The following is a 21439-nucleotide window of genomic DNA, read 5'->3' as shown; positions in this document are numbered from 1 at the left end:
TCGGTCCTGTGTAAAACAAGGTATTAGTACTAAGAGGCATAAGTTTCCACACTGTCCCCAAAATTAGCAAAATACGATGGGGAGAGGCAGGGCTGGCCGCTTCCCTCCTATACAACATTCCGATGCTCAGAAAACCCTTTTAGTAAGAGTCATGTTAGTGATGAAAACAGCATGAAGCAATGAACCCCATTAAACATTATAAACCACCATGGCCAGGGCCTGGCCAGCTGGGTCAGTGGGTAGAGCATCAGCCTGGCATGTGGACATCCTGGAATCAATCCCCGGTCAGGGCACACAGGAGAAGCACCCATCTGCTTCTCCCTCCCCCTTCTCTCTCTCTTCCCCTATCACAGCCAGTGCCTCGATTGGTTCGAGCATCAGTGCCAGACAGGAGTTGTCAGGTAGATCCCCATCGAGGCACATGCGGGAGTCTATCTCCCTCCTCTCACTTAAAAAAACAAAAAAGAAAAAAGAAACACTATAACCCTTGAAACCACAGCTGAGCTTTAGTCAGTCTTTCAATAAATCCGTAGGGTGCAGTATTCCCTCCATGCCAGGACTGCAACTGCAGAAAGAGGAGTTCCTACAGGTCTCAGGGCCGTGGGGGAGGCCTGCCTTCAGAGGACGGCAGCCTGTGTGACAGCGATGCCACAGGACACAGCACAGATACAGAGGAACAGAGAGCAGGGTACAAATGCTAGGGCACTGGCCAGATAGCTCGTTGGTGCGAGCATCATCCCAATATGCAGAGGTTGCTGGTTCGATCCCCAGTCAGGGCCCATACAGGAACAAATGGATGTTTCTGTCTCTGAAAAAAGTTTTAAAAAAATAATGCAACAGCCTGACTAGGCAGTGGCACAGTGGATAGTGTCAGACTGGGACATGGAGGACCCAGGTTCAAAACTATGAGGTTGCCAGCTTGAATGTGGGGTTACTGGCTTGAGCATGGGATTTTTTTCTCTTTTTTTCTTTTTCTGAAGCTGGAAACGGGGAGAGACAGTCAGACAGACTCCCGCATGCACCCGACCGGGATCCACCCGGCAGGCCCACCAGGGGCGACGCTCTGCCCACCAGGGGGCGATGCTCTGCCCACCAGGGGGCGTCGCTCTGTTGCGACCAGAGCCACTCTAGCGCCTGGGGCAGAGGCCAAGGATCCCCAGCGCCCGGGCCATCTTTGCTCCAATGGAGCCTCGCTGCAGGAGGGGAAGAGAGAGACAGAGAGGAAGGAGAGGAGGAGGGGTGGAGAAGCAGATGGGCGCTTCTCCTGTGTGCCCTGGCCAGGAATTGAACCCGGGACTTCTACACGCCAGGCCGACGCTCTACCACTGAGCCAACCGGCCAGGGCAGCATGGGATCTTAGATATGACCCCATGGTCACTAGCTTGAGCCCAAAGGTCGCTGGCTTGAGCAAGGGGTCCCTCACTCTGCTGTAGCCAACCCTCCCCACCCCCCGGCAAGGCACATATGAGAAAGCAATCAATGAACAACTAAGGTGCTGCAACAAAGAATTTATGTTTCTCATCTCTCTCCCTTCCTGTCTATCCCTATCTGTCCCTTTCTCTGACTTTCTCTCTGTCAAAAAAATAAATAAGTAATGTTACAGTTGGAATTGTAATGGGCTCTCAAAATGAGAGGTAACTTCACCTCTCCACCAGACTTCTAGAATGTGAAGCACTGTCATTTTTTAAGGAAATATATTCCACTGACAACACAGCACAGATCAGCAGAAAGTTCTCTGTTCACTGAATTTAAATCTCCTGTCTAACATCCACTGACTCTACTTCTGCTTTCTAGCTTGAGAATAACTGACGGTAATACTGGCATCTAACAACTAATGAAGGTCTGACCCAGCTGTTCTTAGCACTGCTGTGCACAGCCCAAGCTCTCCTGTGCACCACAGCCCTTCCTGGGACTGAACTGGCGGCCCTAGGCCCTGTCTTCTCCATGACAATCTCCATGTCTGCCATACAATCCAGTTTTTAGGAAAATGAGGACCCCCAAAATCATGAGCTCATAAACTGTTGACTTATGCTGAGTTTCTCCTCAACAAAATACGGTCTTACCATTTTAACCAAAAATTGAAATGTTAAATTTCAATCTCTTTTTACAGAAATGTGATAGTCACATATATAGAAACCTACCAACCTGCAGAGGGTCCAGGGACAGGTCTTAGTACCTCTCAGGACACAAAGCACAGAGACAAGGAAGTCTAGTGGCCAGCCTGGGTTCAGATCTGGCCCTCAATGTGTGCTGTGCCCGTGAGCAAGCAGCTTCCTCTGTCAGCAGGGACAGGGCATGCCTTCATGGGAACTTCGGAGAAATAAAGGTCAAGTACCCTCATAGGTACAATGTGTGCTGTATCGTAAGTTTAAAGCCAAGCACCCACAGCTACCCGTTGGTAACCCTGGCAAACAGCTGTCTGAAAATGAGGCTAAGACTACCTGTACCACTATTATATGTGAAGATTAAACAGACTTCCAACCTCGACCTTTCGCTTGATCTCTAATTGCAAGTTCCAACTGTTTGTCGAGCAGGCATCTCAAACTTACCAAGTCTGAATACTCCCACTGCTCACCTAGGTTAGAGCAGTGGCTTTCTGTCTCCCTCAGTCTAGTCTCAAGGAAGAGCAATCAGTAATCACAGTAAAACATGAAATAATGTCGCTCCTTTGCTCAAAAACTTCAGAAGCTTCTCAACACATTCAGTGGGGCCCGTCCCCTCTCTCCTCTCTCGAGGGCTCAGGCCTCCCTGGCCTCCTCACTACTCCTCGCCTGCTCCCGCCCCAGCTCTGCTCCCTGCAGATGTGTCCCACCTGCCTGATGTCCTTACTGAATGTCATCCGCTTAGGCACACCTTTCCACGACCACGACCACGACCACGACCACTGCATTTCAAATTGAACTGTCTCACCCGGTACCCCCTTGTGTTTAGCAAATATCAATGAATGGAATCCTTACAGCCACGCTCAGAGAGGCAAGTACTGTGATCCCATTCTACAGATGAGGAAGCTGAGTCACAGAAAGATTGACTTGCCTGATGCCAGTCAACTAAAAACAAATTAGCTTGAACAGCTCAGCTCTAGAGTCTTGTTCTTAGCTCTGACAATATGCTTTCTCTGCTAACACAGCTCTAGCTACCCACTGCATCGATGAGACAAGCTTTATAATCCTTAATTCAAAATTCCTGGAAATTAAAAACTGGAATACTTGTCATAGTCTTAAAAACTTTTTATCCCCCAAAAACTAGCTTGAAAACTCAGACTGGGTCCCTTACCATTCTGTGGTCTCGCACGTTAGCACTTGGGACTGCATCCAAGTCCACTGTAGTTGATGCAGAACAAACACAAATTCAAAGGTTAGAAAACATTTAAAAAGTAAAATAAATTTTAGAATACTTTTTGTAACTAGCTCTCTATTAGAAATGACTTCTTAACCATCACATTACAGACTGCTTCTAAGATACTACTTATTTATATGTATAACCCAGCATTCAATGTAGCTGGTAGAATTCTCCCATTCACATCAATGAGTATGAAAACTGAAATCAATGAGCTTCAAGCTGATGCCCACAGAAAAGGAAAATGCAGGGTTCCTCACCATCTCCTCGGAGTCCTCCAGCCTGTGTGGGAAAGTGCTGAGTGGGGTTGAACCAGCTTCCCCCATGTAACTGAAGGAAGCTAACCCAGTTCCAGGCATCTGGTTCCAGGGGCAAAGATTTTAGATTGGGCATCCCAAAGGCCCCTCTCCAATGTGACCTGCGTTCCTATGTGTTCTTCTGAATAATACATTTTCTCCTTTTAGATGCTGCCTTGGGGAATAAACAGACTGCCAAAGACAGCCTGTATTCCTTCTTATTTTATTTTTGTGTTTGGGATTGCTTTATAGTTAAGCCACATTCTTATTAATTAAGTCATCAGTGTTTTGTCCGAGCTGTGGGTGGCTACTGTGGGGGTGTACACCCTCAGTGCCAAAATGGACCCATGTCCCCTGGCAGCTATTTTGGGTCTCCTAAAGAAAAGTCCCACTAAAATGGATATAAAGGTTCAAGAACATGCTTGCTCCTCTCTTCTCTCCTGACAACATGCCCACTATTTATCACAGAATCTGGGTAATTCTGCTGTCAGAGGGTCATCATGAAACCAGTGTTTAAAATTCTGTATCAGATGGCGCTCTTTCCCTCTGTAGTCATTACTTGAGTCTTGACCTGTGCTGTGGGCCTACAGGGCCATCCAGTTTCTCCAGCGACCGTCCTGTGGCCAAGAAAGGTTCCTCAGATGTGCAGGCCATGGCAGCCCGCCAGGGTAGGGGCTGAAATTCCCTCAACATACTGATGGGACCATCCCCTTCTACTCTTGTTACCCGACTGCATGGTTATGACTCACTTTCCACAGCACCCTCAAAGGCCTGAAGGCTAGCAGAGCTGCTAAAACACAGTGTGGGTCCTGCAGTCACCCACCCCATCAATAGGGACCCCCGGGGCTCTGAGGCCTCCAGGGACCCAACCGTCCACACCCCAGTTATACTCCCAAAGGACCCTAGATTTTTCCCTTGCAGCACTCATCATCCTTATACTTATTAACATCAACAGATACAGGCTGATGCTTTACAGACCTAATGCCTTATCAAAGATTAAAACAGACACACATAGTAGAGAAATGGCCCACAGGGCCCTGATGAGCCCAGTCAGGGCACCCAGGCCTCCTGGTACAATGAGTGGCTAGGCCCTGCTCACCCATGGGTATCTGACCCCAGACCATCAGAGTCTTTTCTGGGATTAAAGGCCAGAAGGCCACGTGATCCAGAGCTGCCAGGAGAAGGAGCCCGCCCAGGGACTGAAATGGAGACATAAGATGGAGAAAGAAAGCCAACAACAAAAGCCACTGATGCCATTGGAAACAGTAATACTTAGTTCCGACCTTCTGCCCCTTCCTGCAGTTTTATTCTATTCAGTCTCTTCTGCTGCGCTCTCAGGAGGGCTTGCTGCTGAATCTCTAAGGTGTACTGATCTCTTGGAGGATCCGGATACATAAATTTCAGATCAACTCGTGTTTCTGAATCTGGTACAAAAAATAAGTTATAAACAATGTTAAATCTCATTTTCAAACAAGATTTTATAAAACTTCACTATCACATGAGTAACCTTAATTTCAAAATCAAGGAACAATATAAATAATGAGACAGCACCAAAGTCAAAGCACATCAAAATCATAAAACTTAAGGACACAAATTAATTTTTTTTTTGAGAGGCAGGAAAAGAGACAGTAATATCAAGCTTCAATGTCTTTTCGCAAACCTAGCAACATCATAAGGGAGCCCCTGGGACAAGTAACAGCTTATCGATGCACCCGTCCCTCCCAGCCCCCTCCCATGGAGTGCCCCCAGAGCACACAGCAGGGCCACTGTGCACAGACACGTCTGGAGGTCAGTCACATGGCTACAACTCAGGCAGCCATGAGCTAGTGCCGTCACAGCCAACCCCTGTAACATGCAAAAATGTAATGCAGTGTTACGGCCGATTAATATTTTAGCCCTTGCAAATATCATGCAAAAAGCAAAATAAAAGCAGACTGGCTAGATCTTTGGGAAGATGTCACTGCTGAGGAAATAACAATAAGAATTCACTTGTGCCACAATTCAAAAGTATCAATTTATCAGAATGAAAATGTTAAACATTAATTTTTTAAATCTTAGATTAAAAATAGTTCATACATTGTAAAAAGCCTTGAAAGTATTCCTTTTGATCTACTAATTATACCTTTGGGATATAATTTAAAGAAATGATCCTAAGTATGTAAAAATTTTATGACTAGAATTTATCAAAATAACAGGAAAAAGAGAAAGCATGTTGACTAAGAATTAAAAAACAGTTAAAAGCCAAATTAACAGAAGAGACCCTGGATGCACAAACGTGGCTGGAATGAGCCAACTTCACCACCTCCAGACTTTGTGTCCTCTCAAAACGAGGTGTCAACTAAGTTACACAACAAATGGGAACTAGATGTGGTAATCAGGGAAACAATGGTTCAATTTTATGGTTTAAAATTTTTGGTCTCAAAACCCCCGCAGACAGACCGCAGATGACAGTTGGTTCCTCTGTGCATTTTCTGTCCCTAGCCCTCTGTGCACCTTGGTCAGGCTATTTCCCTAGTAAGCTCTCTCTCCTCCAACTGCTGCAATCAGACCTCTCTCTCTTCCTTCAAACATCCTTCATTTCCTCCTGTCTCCTCAAGGAGCCTGCTCTCTCCAACAATCCTTCCCTCCCTCCCTCTCCTGTGTCCAAACTACTTCCTCTTATAACAGTTCTAAACATTAGCATCCACAATGTGCCTCCAGCTCTGGACCCTTCTTCCCAACCAAGGCTGCTTTTATGCTAACTGCTCAACACATCTTTATACTCTTAAAAATTGAGTACCCCAGTGTCTCTGTCTCTCCTCTCTCTCTCTCTCTCTCTCTCTTTCTCTCTCTCTCTCTCTCTCTCTCTCTCTCTCTCTCTCTCTCTCACACACACACACACCATCTTAGAAATTAACACTAAGAAGTTTTTAAAACATGGTTATACACAGGCACACATTCTGTTAACTTCAGAGCACTGAAGTCATCACACGCCTTGTAATTCTGAAAACCTGTACACACAAGAGAATAAAAATGAAATAGACAGCTAATAGCTTAGTTGTAACACACAGTTTGATCTCACAGGTTCCCTGACCAAACTCTCAGACCCACTGGCTTAAGATGATGCCTGACGTATGGTAAATGATCAATAAATGATAGCATAAAAAATAAATATGGTATATGTAATTAATGAAACTTGTAAATTTAAGTAAAAATAAGATAAAATACCAATTACATCTTTTTATTTTGCTTTTTCCTTTTTAATAGGTTCAGAAAGACAAAATATCCAAAAAGTGATATTTCAGTCTTTTCTCTTTGTATTTAGAACTTTGTATAATAGATACTACTTTTAAAAATAAAGAAGAGAAGTTTAAGTTCTGGTTTATCAGTACAGGTATTGGAACACACACCAACACTGTGCCTCCCGTGGCCCACGCCAGCTCTGCTGACGGCATCTGCAGACAGACCGCAGATGACAGTTGGTTCCTCTGTGCATTTTCTGTCCCTAGCCCTCTGTGCACCTTGGTCAGGCTATTTCCCTAGTAAGCTCTCTCTCCTCCAACTGCTGCAATCAGACCTCTCTCTCTTCCTTCAAACATCCTTCATTTCCTCCTGTCTCCTCAAGGAGCCTGCTCTCTCCAACAATCCTTCCCTCCCTCCCTCTCCTGTGTCCAAACTACTTCCTCTTATAACAGTTCTAAACATTAGCATCCACAATGTGCCTCCAGCTCTGGACCCTTCTTCCCAACCAAGGCTGCTTTTATGCTAACTGCTTCCAACACTCTTCCTCCTATTCAAGCCTTGCCCCAAAGTTAACTGGCTTCTGCTCCCATAATTCCACAGAAAAGGTCTAGCTGAAGTCACCAATGGCTTCTGATCCAACTCAACTATCCAGTATTCATCTTAGCCTGATATACATCGTGACCCCTGGCTCTCAGGACACCGTTCTCCTGCTTGTTCCCCAGTCACTCTGGCTCTCCCTCCTCAGCCTCCTAGCTCGCCTGGCTCTGTCCACCTGCACTAAATTCCAAGAGCCCTTCCGCACTCTCCCAGGTGCTGACCCCTGCCGAGGCCCTGACAGCACAGTCAACTGAGGTAAAGTTGCATATACAGAGATATTATTTACTTTAAACATATATCATAAATAAAACTTTAGAAAAGTTTAAAGATCCCTGAATCTGGGAAGCACACTCTTATTCTATCTTTAAAATACAGTGTCCCACTAGGCCCTGGCCGGTTTGCTCAGTGGTAGAGAGTCGGCCTGACGTGCAGGAGTCCCGGGTTCGATTCCCGGCCAGGGCACACAGGAGAAGTGCCCATCTGCTTCTCCACCCCTCCCTCTCTCCTTCCTCTCTGTCTCTCTCTTCCCTTCCCGCAGCCAAGGCTCCATTAGAGCAAGGTTGGCCCGGGCGCTGGGGATGGCTCCATGGCCTCAGCCTCAGGTGCTCTAGAGTGGCTCTGGTTGCATCAGAGCAACGCCCCAGATGGGCAGAACATCGCCCCCTGGTGGGCATGCCGGGTGGATCCTGGTCCGGCGCATGCGGGAGTCTGACTGCCTCCCCATTTCCAACTTCAGAAAAATACAAAAATAAATAAATAAATAAATAAAATACAGCATTCTACTCACCTCTATCTTTCAGCTCATTAAAGTCATAAATATTCTGAAAAGTAGTCGTCTCTAAGCCCTTTGGTGACTGTCTTCGGACAGGAGCCTGCAACCGGTGTCGAGCCATGTCAAATACATCCATAGGGTTCCTTTCCCTTTTCCTGTGACAAATTATGATAAATGTGTTTTTCTGGGAAGAAAATCTGAGGTCACACTGCATTCAAGAAATGTGGCACTGGCCTGACCTGTGGTGGTGCAGTGGATAAAGCGTCAACCTAGAAACACTGAGGTTGCCGGTTCAAAACCCTGGCTTGCCTGGTCAAGGCATATATGGGAGTTGATGCTTCCTGCTCCTCCCCTTTCTCTCTCTCTCTCTCTTTCTGGTGCAGTGGATAAAGCGTCAACCTAGAAACACTGAGGTTGCCGGTTCAAAACCCTGGCTTGCCTGGTCAAGGCATATATGGGAGTTGATGCTTCCTGCTCCTCCCCTTTCTCTCTCTCTCTCTCTTTCTCTCTCTCTCCCCCCCTAAAATGAATAAATAAATAAATAAAAATTAAAAAAAAAAAAAGAAATGTGGCACTTTCACCAGAATATATTATAAACAGTTACTCTAATATTTGTTACTTCAATCCCTTATACTAAAAAATAGGGTATTTATTAGGTCATTGTTTCTAATCTTTCAAAATGCTCAGATGCAAAGTACGTAAGAGTAAAATTATTTAATTTAGCTTTACCCTAAATGCTCATGCGGAATCAGGATCACAGTCCGTGAGGCCAGAGAAGCCAAGGTTCAAAGATTAGCAGTTTGACCCTGATTTTGGCATCTGTAAGATGCAGATAATATCTAGCTCTTTTAGTCTTGTAAGTGTGAGAATTCAGTGAAATTATATACTATCAAGTACCCAGCATAGTACGTGACATGTATTGGGTACTCAATAAATGTTACCTTCCCCAACTCTAAAATAGAAATTATACAGACAAATATGGTGTTAATACGCTACCCAATATAATGTGTTATTATCCACAGTCCCCAACACTAATTAACAATAGGCTTTCAGGAAACTTGATACCTAATTCGTTAATACTGAATTCCTGTGGTGTCTAGGGAATTAATACACAGGCCTGCCGCTCACTGAGGGAGTTTTCTGCTGGGGCTTTGGGGAAGTGGTGTTCAGAGGACAGGACAGGTATGGTACTCTAGCCCTGAAAATAAAGTAAAGCCAAGTATCTCCTGCTGCTTCCCTCAGCAGCAGGCAGTCCCCCTACAGTTTTGAAAATGCAGCTCTATGCTATAGGTGTAAGAGTTGGCCAGACTCCAACCTTCATTTCTTGATTCACTAAATCTCCCCTGAGCACCCCCTGGGGACAGGAGGACACCAGCAGGCAGTGCTCTGCTCCCCTGGAGTTCCCTTTCAGATGAGGGATTCACCAGGCAAAACTACTTTGTCAAGGCTACACACACCTCTAACAGTGAGCTGCCTAAGTGAGAGGAGGTTCATTTAAGTGTAAAACGAATACTAAACAGGCTCCTAGAAGGCCATTATACTATAGAAGCCCTATGGTTTCATCAAGGCTGATGACTGGGAATGAGGCTATGGGATCCAGGCTCCTGTCTGTTCTGTGCCCAGCACAGAGTGGAGGCTCAATCATGTAGTGAATGAAGTTTCTTTTTGTGAAACTATTCCAAAATTGGAATAAAGAACCAACCCTGAGGTGTTTCTCATCATGATACACATATAAAATTACACCCCAAAAAAGTTAACAAATTCTTGATTATGAGTCTAACATCTACCTTATCTAACTTAAGTTCGCATGTAGAATTTACAAGGTACTTTTCAAACACATACATTTATTTCCTCTTCACTAGAATCTCATGGGGTAGACATTACCATGTATGACCTGCAAATGAGAAAACTGAAAAACTGCCTGGTTTCTTTCCTAACTCTTTGAGTAGTGAGTTTTTTTCATGCTTTGCTGACCCCTGGGAGTGATTTTTTTTTTCAAAAAATGAAATTAGTTCCAGTTACAGTTTTATTAACTTAAAATCATGTTTCTTTGATAACCAATTTATGGAAACAATAGCATACATTTACCTTTTTATAATGTTGCCTTATACATTTTTAAAATCAATCAATCATACTCTGGATGGTCAGGAGGCATAAGAATGTACATGAATGTTCGTACTACTCAAAGGGTTAAATCACACACTTTACCAAAAGAGAGCACAGTCTTCAATTTATGAATGGAAATAAAATGTCAACAGTCCACTCACTGAATTAAATATGCATGTTTTATATAAAGAAATCAGCAACAGTTAAAGCACTTGTATCATAAAATTAAATATTAAAAAAACTATAGTGATCTCTCAATTACTTAGTAATAGTTGACTTACTAAGAAGAATTCATCATTGAAAACTGCCACCTTGGGCCTGACCAGGCAGTGGTGCAGTGGATGGAGCAGCGGACTGGGACACAGGGGACCCGGGTTCGAAACTCCGAGGTCACCGGCTTGAGTGTGGGCTCACTAGCTTAAGCGCAGGGTAGCTGGCTTGAGCGTGGGATCATAGATATGACCCCATGGTTGCTGTCTTGAGCCCAAAGGTCACTGGCTTGAGTAAGGGCTCACTCACTCTACTATGCCGCCCCCCCCCCCAAGTCAAGGCACATATGAGAAAGCAATCAACGAACAACTAAGGAGACTAAGGAGCCTCAACAAAGAATTGATGCTTCTCATGTCTTTCCCTTCCTGTCTCTCTGTCCCTATCCTTTTTTCTCTTTCTCTGTCTCGGTCACACAAAAAAAAAGAGAGAAAATTGCCACCTTGGGTCCTGGCCAGTTTGCTCATCAGCCCAGTGTGCAGATATCCTGGGTTTGATCACCAGTCAGGGCACAGTGAGAAGCGACCATCTGTTTCTACTTCCCTCCCTCTCTCCCTTCTCTCCCTCTCGCAGCAAGTGGCTCAGTTGGTCTGAGAGTCAGCCCCAGGCGCTGAGGATAGCTGACCCCAGATGGGGTTGCTGATCAGGGCACATGTGGGAGTCTATCTATCTATCTCCCCTAGGGGAAGGGAGGGGAGAGGGGAGGAGAGGAAGAGAGGGAGAGGATGGGAGGGGAGTGGAGAGAGGGGTTGGGAGGGGAAGGGAAAGGAGGGGATAGAAGAGGGGAGGGAAAAGGATAGAAAAGGGGAGGGGATAGGGGAGGAGAGGGGAAATGATAGAAAAGGGGAGGGGATAGGGGAGGAGAGGGGAGGGGAGGGAAAAGGGGAGGGGAGGGGATGAAAAGGGAAAAGAAAAAAAAATTGTCAACTTGGTCTGACCTGTGGTGGCACAGTGGATAAAGCATCAACCTGGAATGCTGAGGCCGCCAATTCAAAACCCCAGGGTTGCCTGATCAAAGTACATATAAGAAGTAACGACTACAGGTTGAAGCTTCCCGCTCCTCCCTCACCTTTTCTCCCTCTCTCCTCTCTCTAAAATCAATAAATTAAATTTAAAAATAATTTTAAAGAAAAGTGACACCTTGGTTTAATATTTCATTATCCAGCCAGGCTATGTTTTCAAATTTCCTCACCCTGTTTACTTAGCCAGAACATGCTTGGAGAATACCAAAAATATCTAAGCAAAGCATAATTAGGCAGATTAACATGCTACCTTAAAATACTACCACATACAAGATTAGAGTCAAAGATAGTATGAACTTAAATGATACACAAACTGATAGACACAAGAACAGTTAAAGACATGCTTATGACTTAGTTTACATATATGTCATCACGTAGCTCTGTCTGGGGCCTGGAGACAGTGACACCCAGTAGCAGCAAGCACACCCAGCATCCAGAGCTTGGTTTCTAAATATCATTCCAGAAGAGGAACCAGGGCTCTCTGGAGAAATGGCTGATTCTAGGGCTGAGGCAAGGGAAATACAAGCACCTTGTAGTGCCAGAAAGTAAGGACGTGCTAAGAAAACAAAAGGATGGGGACATGTCAAAGGAGCCAACCTTGAAAGAGTTCCCAATGGCTAAAGCAGCAACAATCTGAACAACATAAACAATGAAGTAATTGATTATAACCCACAGTATAAAATATACTGCTCACAAAAATTAGGGGATATTTCAAAATGAATATGAAGCAATAAAATATCCCCTAATTTTTGTGAGCAGTGACAACAGTGATATAAACAAATGACTCAGTAAGTCAATCAAGAGAAGAAACAAATCTTTCTTACAGAGAATTCTAAATAATACACTAGTTAAATAACACCTTCTCTAAGGGCTGGTGTTTAGTCCCACCTCCTTCCCCACTCTTAGTGATTCATGTTCAAAGAATAGTTACTGAGGTGGAGAAACTTGGAAAATACTGTAACCAAACAGTAAGGCTCCCATCCGGAGATGTCATGTGGATGCCGTGTACCCTCTGACACAGTGATGAGAGGGGTACTCCATGCTATTCTTTCCAAAACCCTTCATCCCAGTCTAATCACGAGAAAACACGAGAGAAACAGACTGGTGGCCATTTTACAAGATACCTGGCCAGTCCTGTTCCTATCAGTCATGAGAACCAAGGAGAGACTGAAAAATTGTCCCAGAGCAGAGGAAATGGCAACTGAACGCAGTGTGGTCCCTGGAGGGACAGTCACAGAAAAGCTGGAAAAATCCGTAACCTCTGAGATGTAGTTAGTACCAACACTCTAGTGTCAGCTCTTAGTTATGACAATCATGCTCTGGTAATAAGGCTAAAATAAGGATGTCAACAGCATGGCACACTGAGTGAGGCGCACGTAGAAACTGTTCTGCTTGCAAGTTTTCTAACAGACTGTTTAGTTTTTAAAAATATAAACACCCTTTAATTAAAGAAAGTGTGGTAGTTGCCCACTACATTGATCTTAAATAGTTGGTCATCTGTAAGTCAATCTGCCGGACAAGAAGTATTTCAGAAAACAACACACTGTTCAAGGAAAACATAAAAGTAGCCTTCGTAATGTCACCAAGATTATTCCAATTTTGAAATTTTCCATTCCTTCCATTTTCCTCACAAGGACCAAATTTCTATGTCTGATTCTGTAGAAGACTAAGAAAGGAAAATAAGGAGATTGTTTCTGTAACCCCAGTCTGGGTCTTCTAGTCTTGTTTTCCCGCCTCCTGTCTTGGACTTCCTTATCAAAGTTTAGGTTAGCTTACAAAGTACCCTCGGCAGCCGGCGGCCCGGGGTTCATGAGGTTCCACTTAGTCAATTCCTTTTGAGCACTGATTTCCGCAGCGAGACAACCCATCCTCAAGACAGAGCTTAAAGGGCCTGCTCCCAACGGCAGTTTTTCAGTCTGACCCTACTGAACAGTCAGAGTTAGGGGTAGTACTTCTGGTTTTCCTTCAAGAAATGCTACTTCTTTCTTCTTCCTTCCTCTTCCCCAATTCCTGTCAATACCACCACCATAAGTAAATTATTGCAGTACAGAAGGAGAGTTCTAATGCTCAATTTAAATATTTTATGTTAGGCTTAAATAAGTATTCATTAAATATCCCATATTTTCATGGTGAATAAAGTCAACAATCATGGACAAAAATTTTATGAGGATAACTTTACGTAAAAATCACAGAAAGTGAATCAAAGCATATTAATTTTTAAAAAAACTTGCAAAAAAAAAAGAGAAAGAGAAAACCTACCATATACTACAAACACAAAGAGACTCAAAAATCATACACTATTTTTTGTCTTACCTGCACTGAATTCCTCCACTAAAATATAATTATTTAGCTAAAATTCTTTTGGGAGAAAAGGCAATTTCAGTCATTAAAATTTCACTAACAATCTATTAAAAACTTTTCAAGCATGCAAACTATCCATTCTAATAAAGGGGCTTTAAAATACAGATTAATTAACCCTACTTCAAAACTATAATTACTGGGTAGATTCTGATTGACATATGATTCCTCATCCCGAACACAAAAGAATTTGGGAACAAATGAAAAACGCAACTCTAAACTTACCTTATGTGAATTTCATCATCACTGTCCATGTGCAGCAACTGCCCTTGTAGACGCCGCTCTTCACTACGAAGCTGTTTTCGCATTTCTGATAATTCCAGAATTACATTCTTTTTCTCCTCTGCAAATTTCCATTTATTAGTAAAAAATAAAGCACGTTTGAGAATAAAAGATCAAGCATTAAAACACAACCTGACTTCTTAGAGCTAAAGTGCTCAGAGAGACATTTCTATGAGTTATTTTTAATGTCTTACACATACAGATCACATTTATGAACATCCGTAAGACCCACAACATTTCTGATAAAACAGGAATTTTGGAAGCACTATTCTGTGGGGGGAGGAGAATGCCACTCAAAGGGGCAGCACAGGGAGTTCCCGGGTGGTGACACAGCAGACCTGCTCCTCGACTGTGTGGCGGTTACAAAGCTTGTACGTGGTAACACACAGAGAAGCACAGCACAGACACCCCCTGAGCATGTGGGCAGCCAGGGGCCTGGCCAGCGCCTGTGGAGCACAGCCCTGTCCACCCCTGGGGGCGACACTGTCCCAGGTCACAAGTCACCACAGGGGAGGGAGGACAAGGTGCCCAGGACCTCTATATTGTTTTGCAATGTTGCATGAGTCTATAATTATTTCAAAATAAAATGTTTAAAAATGCTGTAGATTACAGGTTTAATAGTTAAGCCCACCTTCTGCACGGAGCTGATTTTTCCTGGCAGGTACAGGAGGAGACTGGGCCCTGGACACGGAACGCTCCTGTTCAACAATCATGACAGATGCATTCAGTATGTCTTCCCTACTCAAGTACTCCTGAAAAGAATACTTTCTGAAGTAACTATATGTAAAGAAATCAAACTCCCCATTATCCTCCTATAGACTTATCTATATCCATTTCCCCTTCCCACCACGACGGCAGAGTCTGTGCCTGTTCAAAGGTACCCTTACTTTACCCTGTACTCTGTAGCTGGGAAGTGACTCCCATCGGCCCCATCAACTAGTCCCTTTTCTTCACCCTTTTCTTCTCTCCTTAATCTCAACATGCTTAAAACTCTCTCCCTTTTGTTAAAAAAAAAATTCTCTCACCCTTCATAAGTCTCCTGTCCACTCCCTGCTTCCCTCCAGCCATGCTTCTTTAAAACAGTGACAGACACGGTACATGTGGTGCCACGTCCTTCTCCCGTTCACCCTGCCCCACACAGCACTGACTTTGCTCTGCACCCCTTTGCTCCACAGCCCTGCACTCACCAGTCACCAAGTGACCCCAGGGATGCACTCAATGGGCACTAAAGCCCTTATTTACTTGGCCAGTAGCAACTAACATCATTGCCACTATCACTTTTTCTCTGTCTCTTTCCTTTGCTTCTTAAATGTTAGTGATTCCCTAGCATTCCATCTTTAGCAAAATGTTCATGACTTTCAGAACTACAGATCCAGTCCGGACCTCCTTCTGAGCCACCACCTCTATTTCAACCCTACTCTGTGTAGCCCTCACCAGAAACTTGACAGTTGTCACTGACTCCTACCTACCACAGTCAGTAAATACCACTATCTGTGTCTCTTGAATATATCTTGGCATTGTCACCCCTCTCAGTTCTTATTGTCACTGCCTTTGCTCAGATCATCAAAGTCTCAGATCTGCAAAAGTATTCTGGTTTCCAAAACATATCTCCACACCACTGCCTAAGAGAACATTCTGCAACACAAGTCTGGCCATTTTATTCTATTTAAATATTATAATGAATTCCCATACATTATCTATCATGGACTCATTACATCGAAATTTCAGAGGGTAGGATTCAGGAAGATGTTCTTCTAAGGATGTTTGTCTGTTCTGGTAACTAACCTGTTTGGTAGCCACTAGTCTATGGGATAGTCAAACCCCTCACCACTCCACATGCTTCCCTGTGTATGTTCTGACTGCCACATCCTCTACACTGCCAGTCCCTGACCCAACCACGGTGCATCCTCCACGTGTGCCGTGCGCCTCCCTCCCTCCATTATCTTGCACAGAAGTCCCTCACCCTCTTTCTCTTTATGGCAAATTCCTACTCATTCTTCATGAGTCAACTTTAGGATCAACCCTCCTGAAACATTTTCCCAGCTCTCTATAGCTCATTCTAAAGTATAAGGAACTTCATTAGCATAACTACAGCTAGCCAGAAGATACATTATCAAAGCAAAAGGTATTCTTGAGGACCTAGACAAGAATCATTGCTAAATCGTGATTTGTCAAAATATTTAAGCTTTAAAAGGCACCAAATACTATTAGTTACAACCAAAGTAACAAATTAATATAGACATTATCTATATTTCAGATCTGAAAAAATTTAACCTAGCTAAATATGATAAGAAAATTCTGGTCCTGGCTAGCAGCTCTGTAGATAGAGCATCAATCTGGCATATAGATGCCCTGGGTTCAATTTACGGTCAGGACACAGATGAGAAGCGACCATCTACTTCTCTCTCCCTCCTTCTCCCCCTTTTCTCCCTCTTTCACTCCCACAGCCAATGGCATGGTTGATCCAAGTGTCACCCTCAGGTGCTAAAAACATCTCACTGATTCAAGCATTGTCACCGAACAGGGGTGGCCAGGTGAATCCCGGTCAGGGCATATGTGGGAGTCTGTATCACTATCTCCCCTCCCCAACCCAAAATAACTTAGCTAAGATTAACAAGCCAGAAGAAAAACATATGTACTTGAATAAAGGAACTTATAATGCTGTCCACTGAAGGAGGTCTTTGGAGTTTGCTTGCAAGTTTGTTCTGAAGAGCAGGAACTACAGGAGAAGGCTGTCTCAAGTGCTGGAAAAAAAAATATGTATACATACACACATATACCAATAAATGTAGGTGTATACACACACATGTATACATATATATGTGTGTTCACATACACTCTTAATATGTGACCATCTAAGAAGTTTAAAATGTTATTACTTCTTTTATTTTTTAAAATACTTTTTACAAAAAAAGTCATAAAAAGTTACATAAAATCAAATGCATCAGTTATAATAAACATTAATAAACATAAATGGAGTTAGATATCCTTGTTAAAAGAATATGACTCTCATGTCAGAAAAAATAATTCAACAAACTTAAGTAAAGGAATACAATACTGAGTATTAAGAAAGCAACCAAAATAAAAATATATAGCCAAAGTATCAAATCATCTTAATAAAAAGAAATAGGACAATTCATAAAACAAACAAAACCTTTCTGGAAAACAGAAATCAGCAACTAAAACCTCGTCCCTCGTCACCAAGAGCAGCATGGATGAGGGAATCTCCAGATCACAGCAGGTGCTATGTCTCCATATGAAAATATAACAGGATTTCAGTTTACAGTGTAATAAAGCTAATAGTTTCCATTTCACATTAAAATCAAGATGCTGAAAACATAGACTCCTAACAAAATGCAATAATTACCTTGGTAAAAAAAATTCTCCAGACCAGAGTATATGTGCAGATGTTCATTCTGCTCAGTAGAAAATCAAAGATCACATTCACTAATGACTTTAATAAAATTATAAATATATGAAAGAGAACTTTTAAAAAAAACTTCTAGGTGATGATACCCAACCAGGCAGTGGCACAGTAAACAGAGCACTGACCAGGGACTCAGAGGACCCAGGTCTGAAACCCCAAGGTCACCAGCTTGAGCGCAGGCTCACTGGCTTGAGCAAGGTGTCACTGGCTTCTTTATTATATGCGGCTTAAGTGTCTGTTTGTCGTCGATAGCTTATTGGTTGCTTGCATAACTGTACTAGCCAATGGGGTGAAGTTGCCACGGCTGAATGCAAATTGAGCGGGTCAGGGGGAAGGTGAACATTTGTTTGCATTGGCAATCATCTGCTTTTGAAACAATTTAAGGCTGAACGCAAATTGAGCGTGTCAGGGGGAAGGTGAACATTTGTTTGCATTGGCAATCATCTGTTTTACATAAAAACTACGTCTTAACGTAATTTCTTTTAAGAATGCCTCCTAGAAAATACACCACTGAAGAGGAGAGAAAAGGAGCTAAAGCTGCACAAAAACGGCTTTCTCAACAAAAAGAAACCACTGAGCAGAGAAAGACAAGGCTTGCTTCAAGTCGCAGAGCAAATGCGTCTTTCTCGGTAAAATGAGACTGATGAGCATAGAGAAACAAGGCTTGCCTCAGATGCAAGACAAAAAAGCCTGTCTCGACAAAATGAGTCCCTTGAACAAAGGCAGGAGAGAAATGCAAAAAAAAAACAACAGAGTAATGCTGACCAAAACGCAAAAAGGATTAAAACAGTTTCAAACAGAGAAACTTTAATTTTTGAGCATTCTTCTGGTGACATGAATATTAAATGTGAACACTGTCAGTCCTTAAACTTCAAGTTAGAAACTAATCGATTTGACTGTGGCAAGAAAGGATTTTCTCAATGTTGCAAGTACGGAAACATTGTAAAAAATGATGGAAAGATCTACACAAGAAATGTTGTGTATAAAGAAATCTTTGACATGTGAATTAACATTTTATTATTTAAATCACCTTTATTTATTGAGCTAGCGGTGGCTCTTAAGAAATGTACCGCCAGTGGTTTCCTTCATTGCACTCTATTTTAAGCAATTAAGCAAGTAGAAGGGGGAAACCCCATGGGGCACTAAGCAAAGGGGTGTCCTCACTGCCTGCCCTGGGTAATTCAGTTTGAATTAGAAGACACCTTTGCACAAATCATTTTAATTACAATTTATAATATCTAGAATAGCGGTCATTTCATATGACTGCCGGGCTTTCTAGTAACTATATATACCCCAGCTCAAAGCACGTATGAGAAGCAATCAATGAACTAAAGTGCCACAACTACAAGCTGATACTTCTCATCTCTCTCCCTTCCTGTCTGTCTCTGCCTCTCATTAAAAAAAAACCAAAAAACAAAAAAACCCTAGGTGATCACAAGCAGATCAAAAAGTCAACATCATCTGGACAGAATAAAGTAAACAAAGCATAGTCCACACAATCAGAAAACAAGTAACTACCAAAGGAAGCAAAACAAAAAGTGAAAATTCAATTACTATGATCAAACGTACTGGTTACGATAAATATAAATGGATTTAAACATCCCTCTCTGATTTAACTCTCAGATTACAGTTCAAATACAAATTCAAAAAACTAAATATACAAGCTAACCAAAAAAAATGTAAAATGGTAAGAAGTAAAAATGAAAATAATAAAAATAGGTACTAGGGCCCGACCAGGCGGTGGCACAGTGGACAGAGCATCAGACTGGGATGCAGAGGACCCAGGTTCGAAATCCCGAGGTTGCTGGCTTGAGCACAGGCTCACCAGCTTGAGTGAGGGGTCGCTGGCTTGAGTGTGGGATCATAGACATGACCCCATGGTCGCTGGCTTGAAGCCCAAAGTCGTTGGCTTGAGTCCAAGGTCACTGGCTTAAGGGGTCACTTGCTCTGCTGTAGCCCCCCAGTCAAGGCACATATGAAAAAGCAAACATTGAACAACTAAGGCACTACAACGAAGAATTGATGCTTCTCATCTCTCTCCCTTCCTGTCTGTCTGTCCCTATCTGTCCTACTCTCTGACTCTCTCTCTGTCTCTGTCAAAAAAAAATAGGTACCGGGCATTACATAAATAAGGGAAAAATGGCATCTAGCAACGATAACCTCAGAATTAAGGGCAAAAGGCATTAAACAAATTATAGCTGGTTTCAAAATCTATGGTATTTCACAATTAAACTTTAAGAGTCACAAAAGTATATACTTCTAAGGAATACAGTTTTTTCTTAAACATAAATTGGCAGAAACAGAATTATGGGAAACTAAAAAATCTCTTTCATTCTAAATAACCTATAAACTTAACTAAAAAAATAGGACATTTGAACATTATACTTTAAAAGGCTGAACTTCCTTATCCTAAAAACAAAGACTATTGCCAAACATTTCTAGAGCATTGAAAATATACAAAAAATATAGATTTATAAATTTTTTAAACAATGTTTTAGCAAATGCTAATTGTGAATATTTACCATTTCTACTACCATGAAATCCCAAGATAAGAAATCAAATAGTGTGTCTGAACCACTCAGAAATGGCTCATATTATTAAAAATGGGTTACACCTTACACGGTACACCAGACCGCAGTCATATACCAGAGGATCCCACTGGTAAACTGATCTTATTGTGAGTACTGCTTAGAAGAAATAATGTTTGTATAAATCTAAATTTCTAAAAATAATTTTCTTAAATTGGGTTAAACCTATAAGACATACAGGGTTTTTAAAAATGTGATCTAGCCTAACCTGGTGGTGGAACAGTGGACAGAGAGTTGATCTGAGATGCGGGGTCCCAGGTTTGAAACCCTAAGGTCACCAGTTTGAGAGCAGGATCATCAATATGATCCTGGGGTCACTGGCTTGAAGCCCAAGGTCGCTGGATTGAGCCCAAGGTCACAGGCTTGAGCAAGTAAGTGGTCACTGGCTCAGGTCGAGTCTCCCAGTCAAGGCACAAATGAGAAGCAATAAGTGAAGCAACTACAAGTTGATGCTTCTTATCTCTCTCCTCCTCCTCCCTCCTGTCGCTCCCTTTCTCTCTCACACACATACAAAAAAGTGTGGTCCATAAACTGACTACATCTCAATCCCTCAGACTCAGTAAATCAGATACTGTGTAGCTGAGACCCGAGAACATGTATTTTTAACAAGTCCCCTGTGATACTTATGCAGCATTTTAAATACAGATTACGTTATGAGCATGAGTGCAAACTAGATCCTCTAGGTAGGGGGCAGCTATCTTTCTGGAGAGAAACCTCTGTCTAACGTTGACTCATACACCTGAGAACTTTGATCCCCTGAGACATGAACTTCAAAACAGTCTGTGGTGAGCCCTAGTTCTTCCTCTTTAACTTCCAACCCATCATGGACAAACGTGTAAACAGAATCAGAATGTATTACCAGATAAATGAAAAAATTTAAAAAGACATTACACAATTCAAACCCAACTCTGTATTAGTAGATTCAACAGACATCAAACTACTACATCAGTTTCAAAACATTTATGCTCAATTTCTATACTTTTGTTATGAACAGTTAGAGCAGGGGTCCCCAAACTACGGCCCGCGGGCCACATGCGGCCCCGAGATCATTTATCCAGCCCCCGCCACACTTCCGGAAGGGGCACCTCTTTCATTGGTGGTCAGTGAGAGGAACATAGTTCCCATTGAAATACTGGTCAGTTGGTTGATTTAAATTTACTTGTTCT

The 21439-nt window shown here is 42.7% G+C and overlaps 1 protein-coding gene across 10 annotated transcripts in view; it reads right to left on the bottom strand.

The window, feature by feature from the left end:
- CSPP1 (centrosome and spindle pole associated protein 1) overlaps positions 1–21439 on the bottom strand; it is a 119013-nt gene that overhangs the window by 11878 nt on the left and 85696 nt on the right. For all 10 annotated transcript variants that reach the window (XM_066266261.1, XM_066266259.1, XM_066266264.1 and 7 more), the window contains 6 exons: positions 16898–17002; positions 14890–14956; positions 14202–14319; positions 8239–8378; positions 4916–5056; positions 3274–3320 (listed from right to left, as the gene is read on the bottom strand). In XM_066266261.1, the coding sequence (XP_066122358.1) occupies positions 3274–3320; positions 4916–5056; positions 8239–8378; positions 14202–14319; positions 14890–14956; positions 16898–17002 (618 nt within the window). The remainder of the gene's footprint in view (positions 1–3273; positions 3321–4915; positions 5057–8238; positions 8379–14201; positions 14320–14889; positions 14957–16897; positions 17003–21439) is intronic.

The sequence above is a fragment of the Saccopteryx bilineata genome, chromosome 3 (genome assembly GCF_036850765.1).
Source record: "Saccopteryx bilineata isolate mSacBil1 chromosome 3, mSacBil1_pri_phased_curated, whole genome shotgun sequence".
In the NCBI taxonomy this organism is placed as follows: domain Eukaryota; kingdom Metazoa; phylum Chordata; class Mammalia; order Chiroptera; family Emballonuridae; genus Saccopteryx; species Saccopteryx bilineata.
Note: the sequence above shows the minus strand (reverse complement) of the source record. Positions and strands in the feature narration are given on the sequence as shown.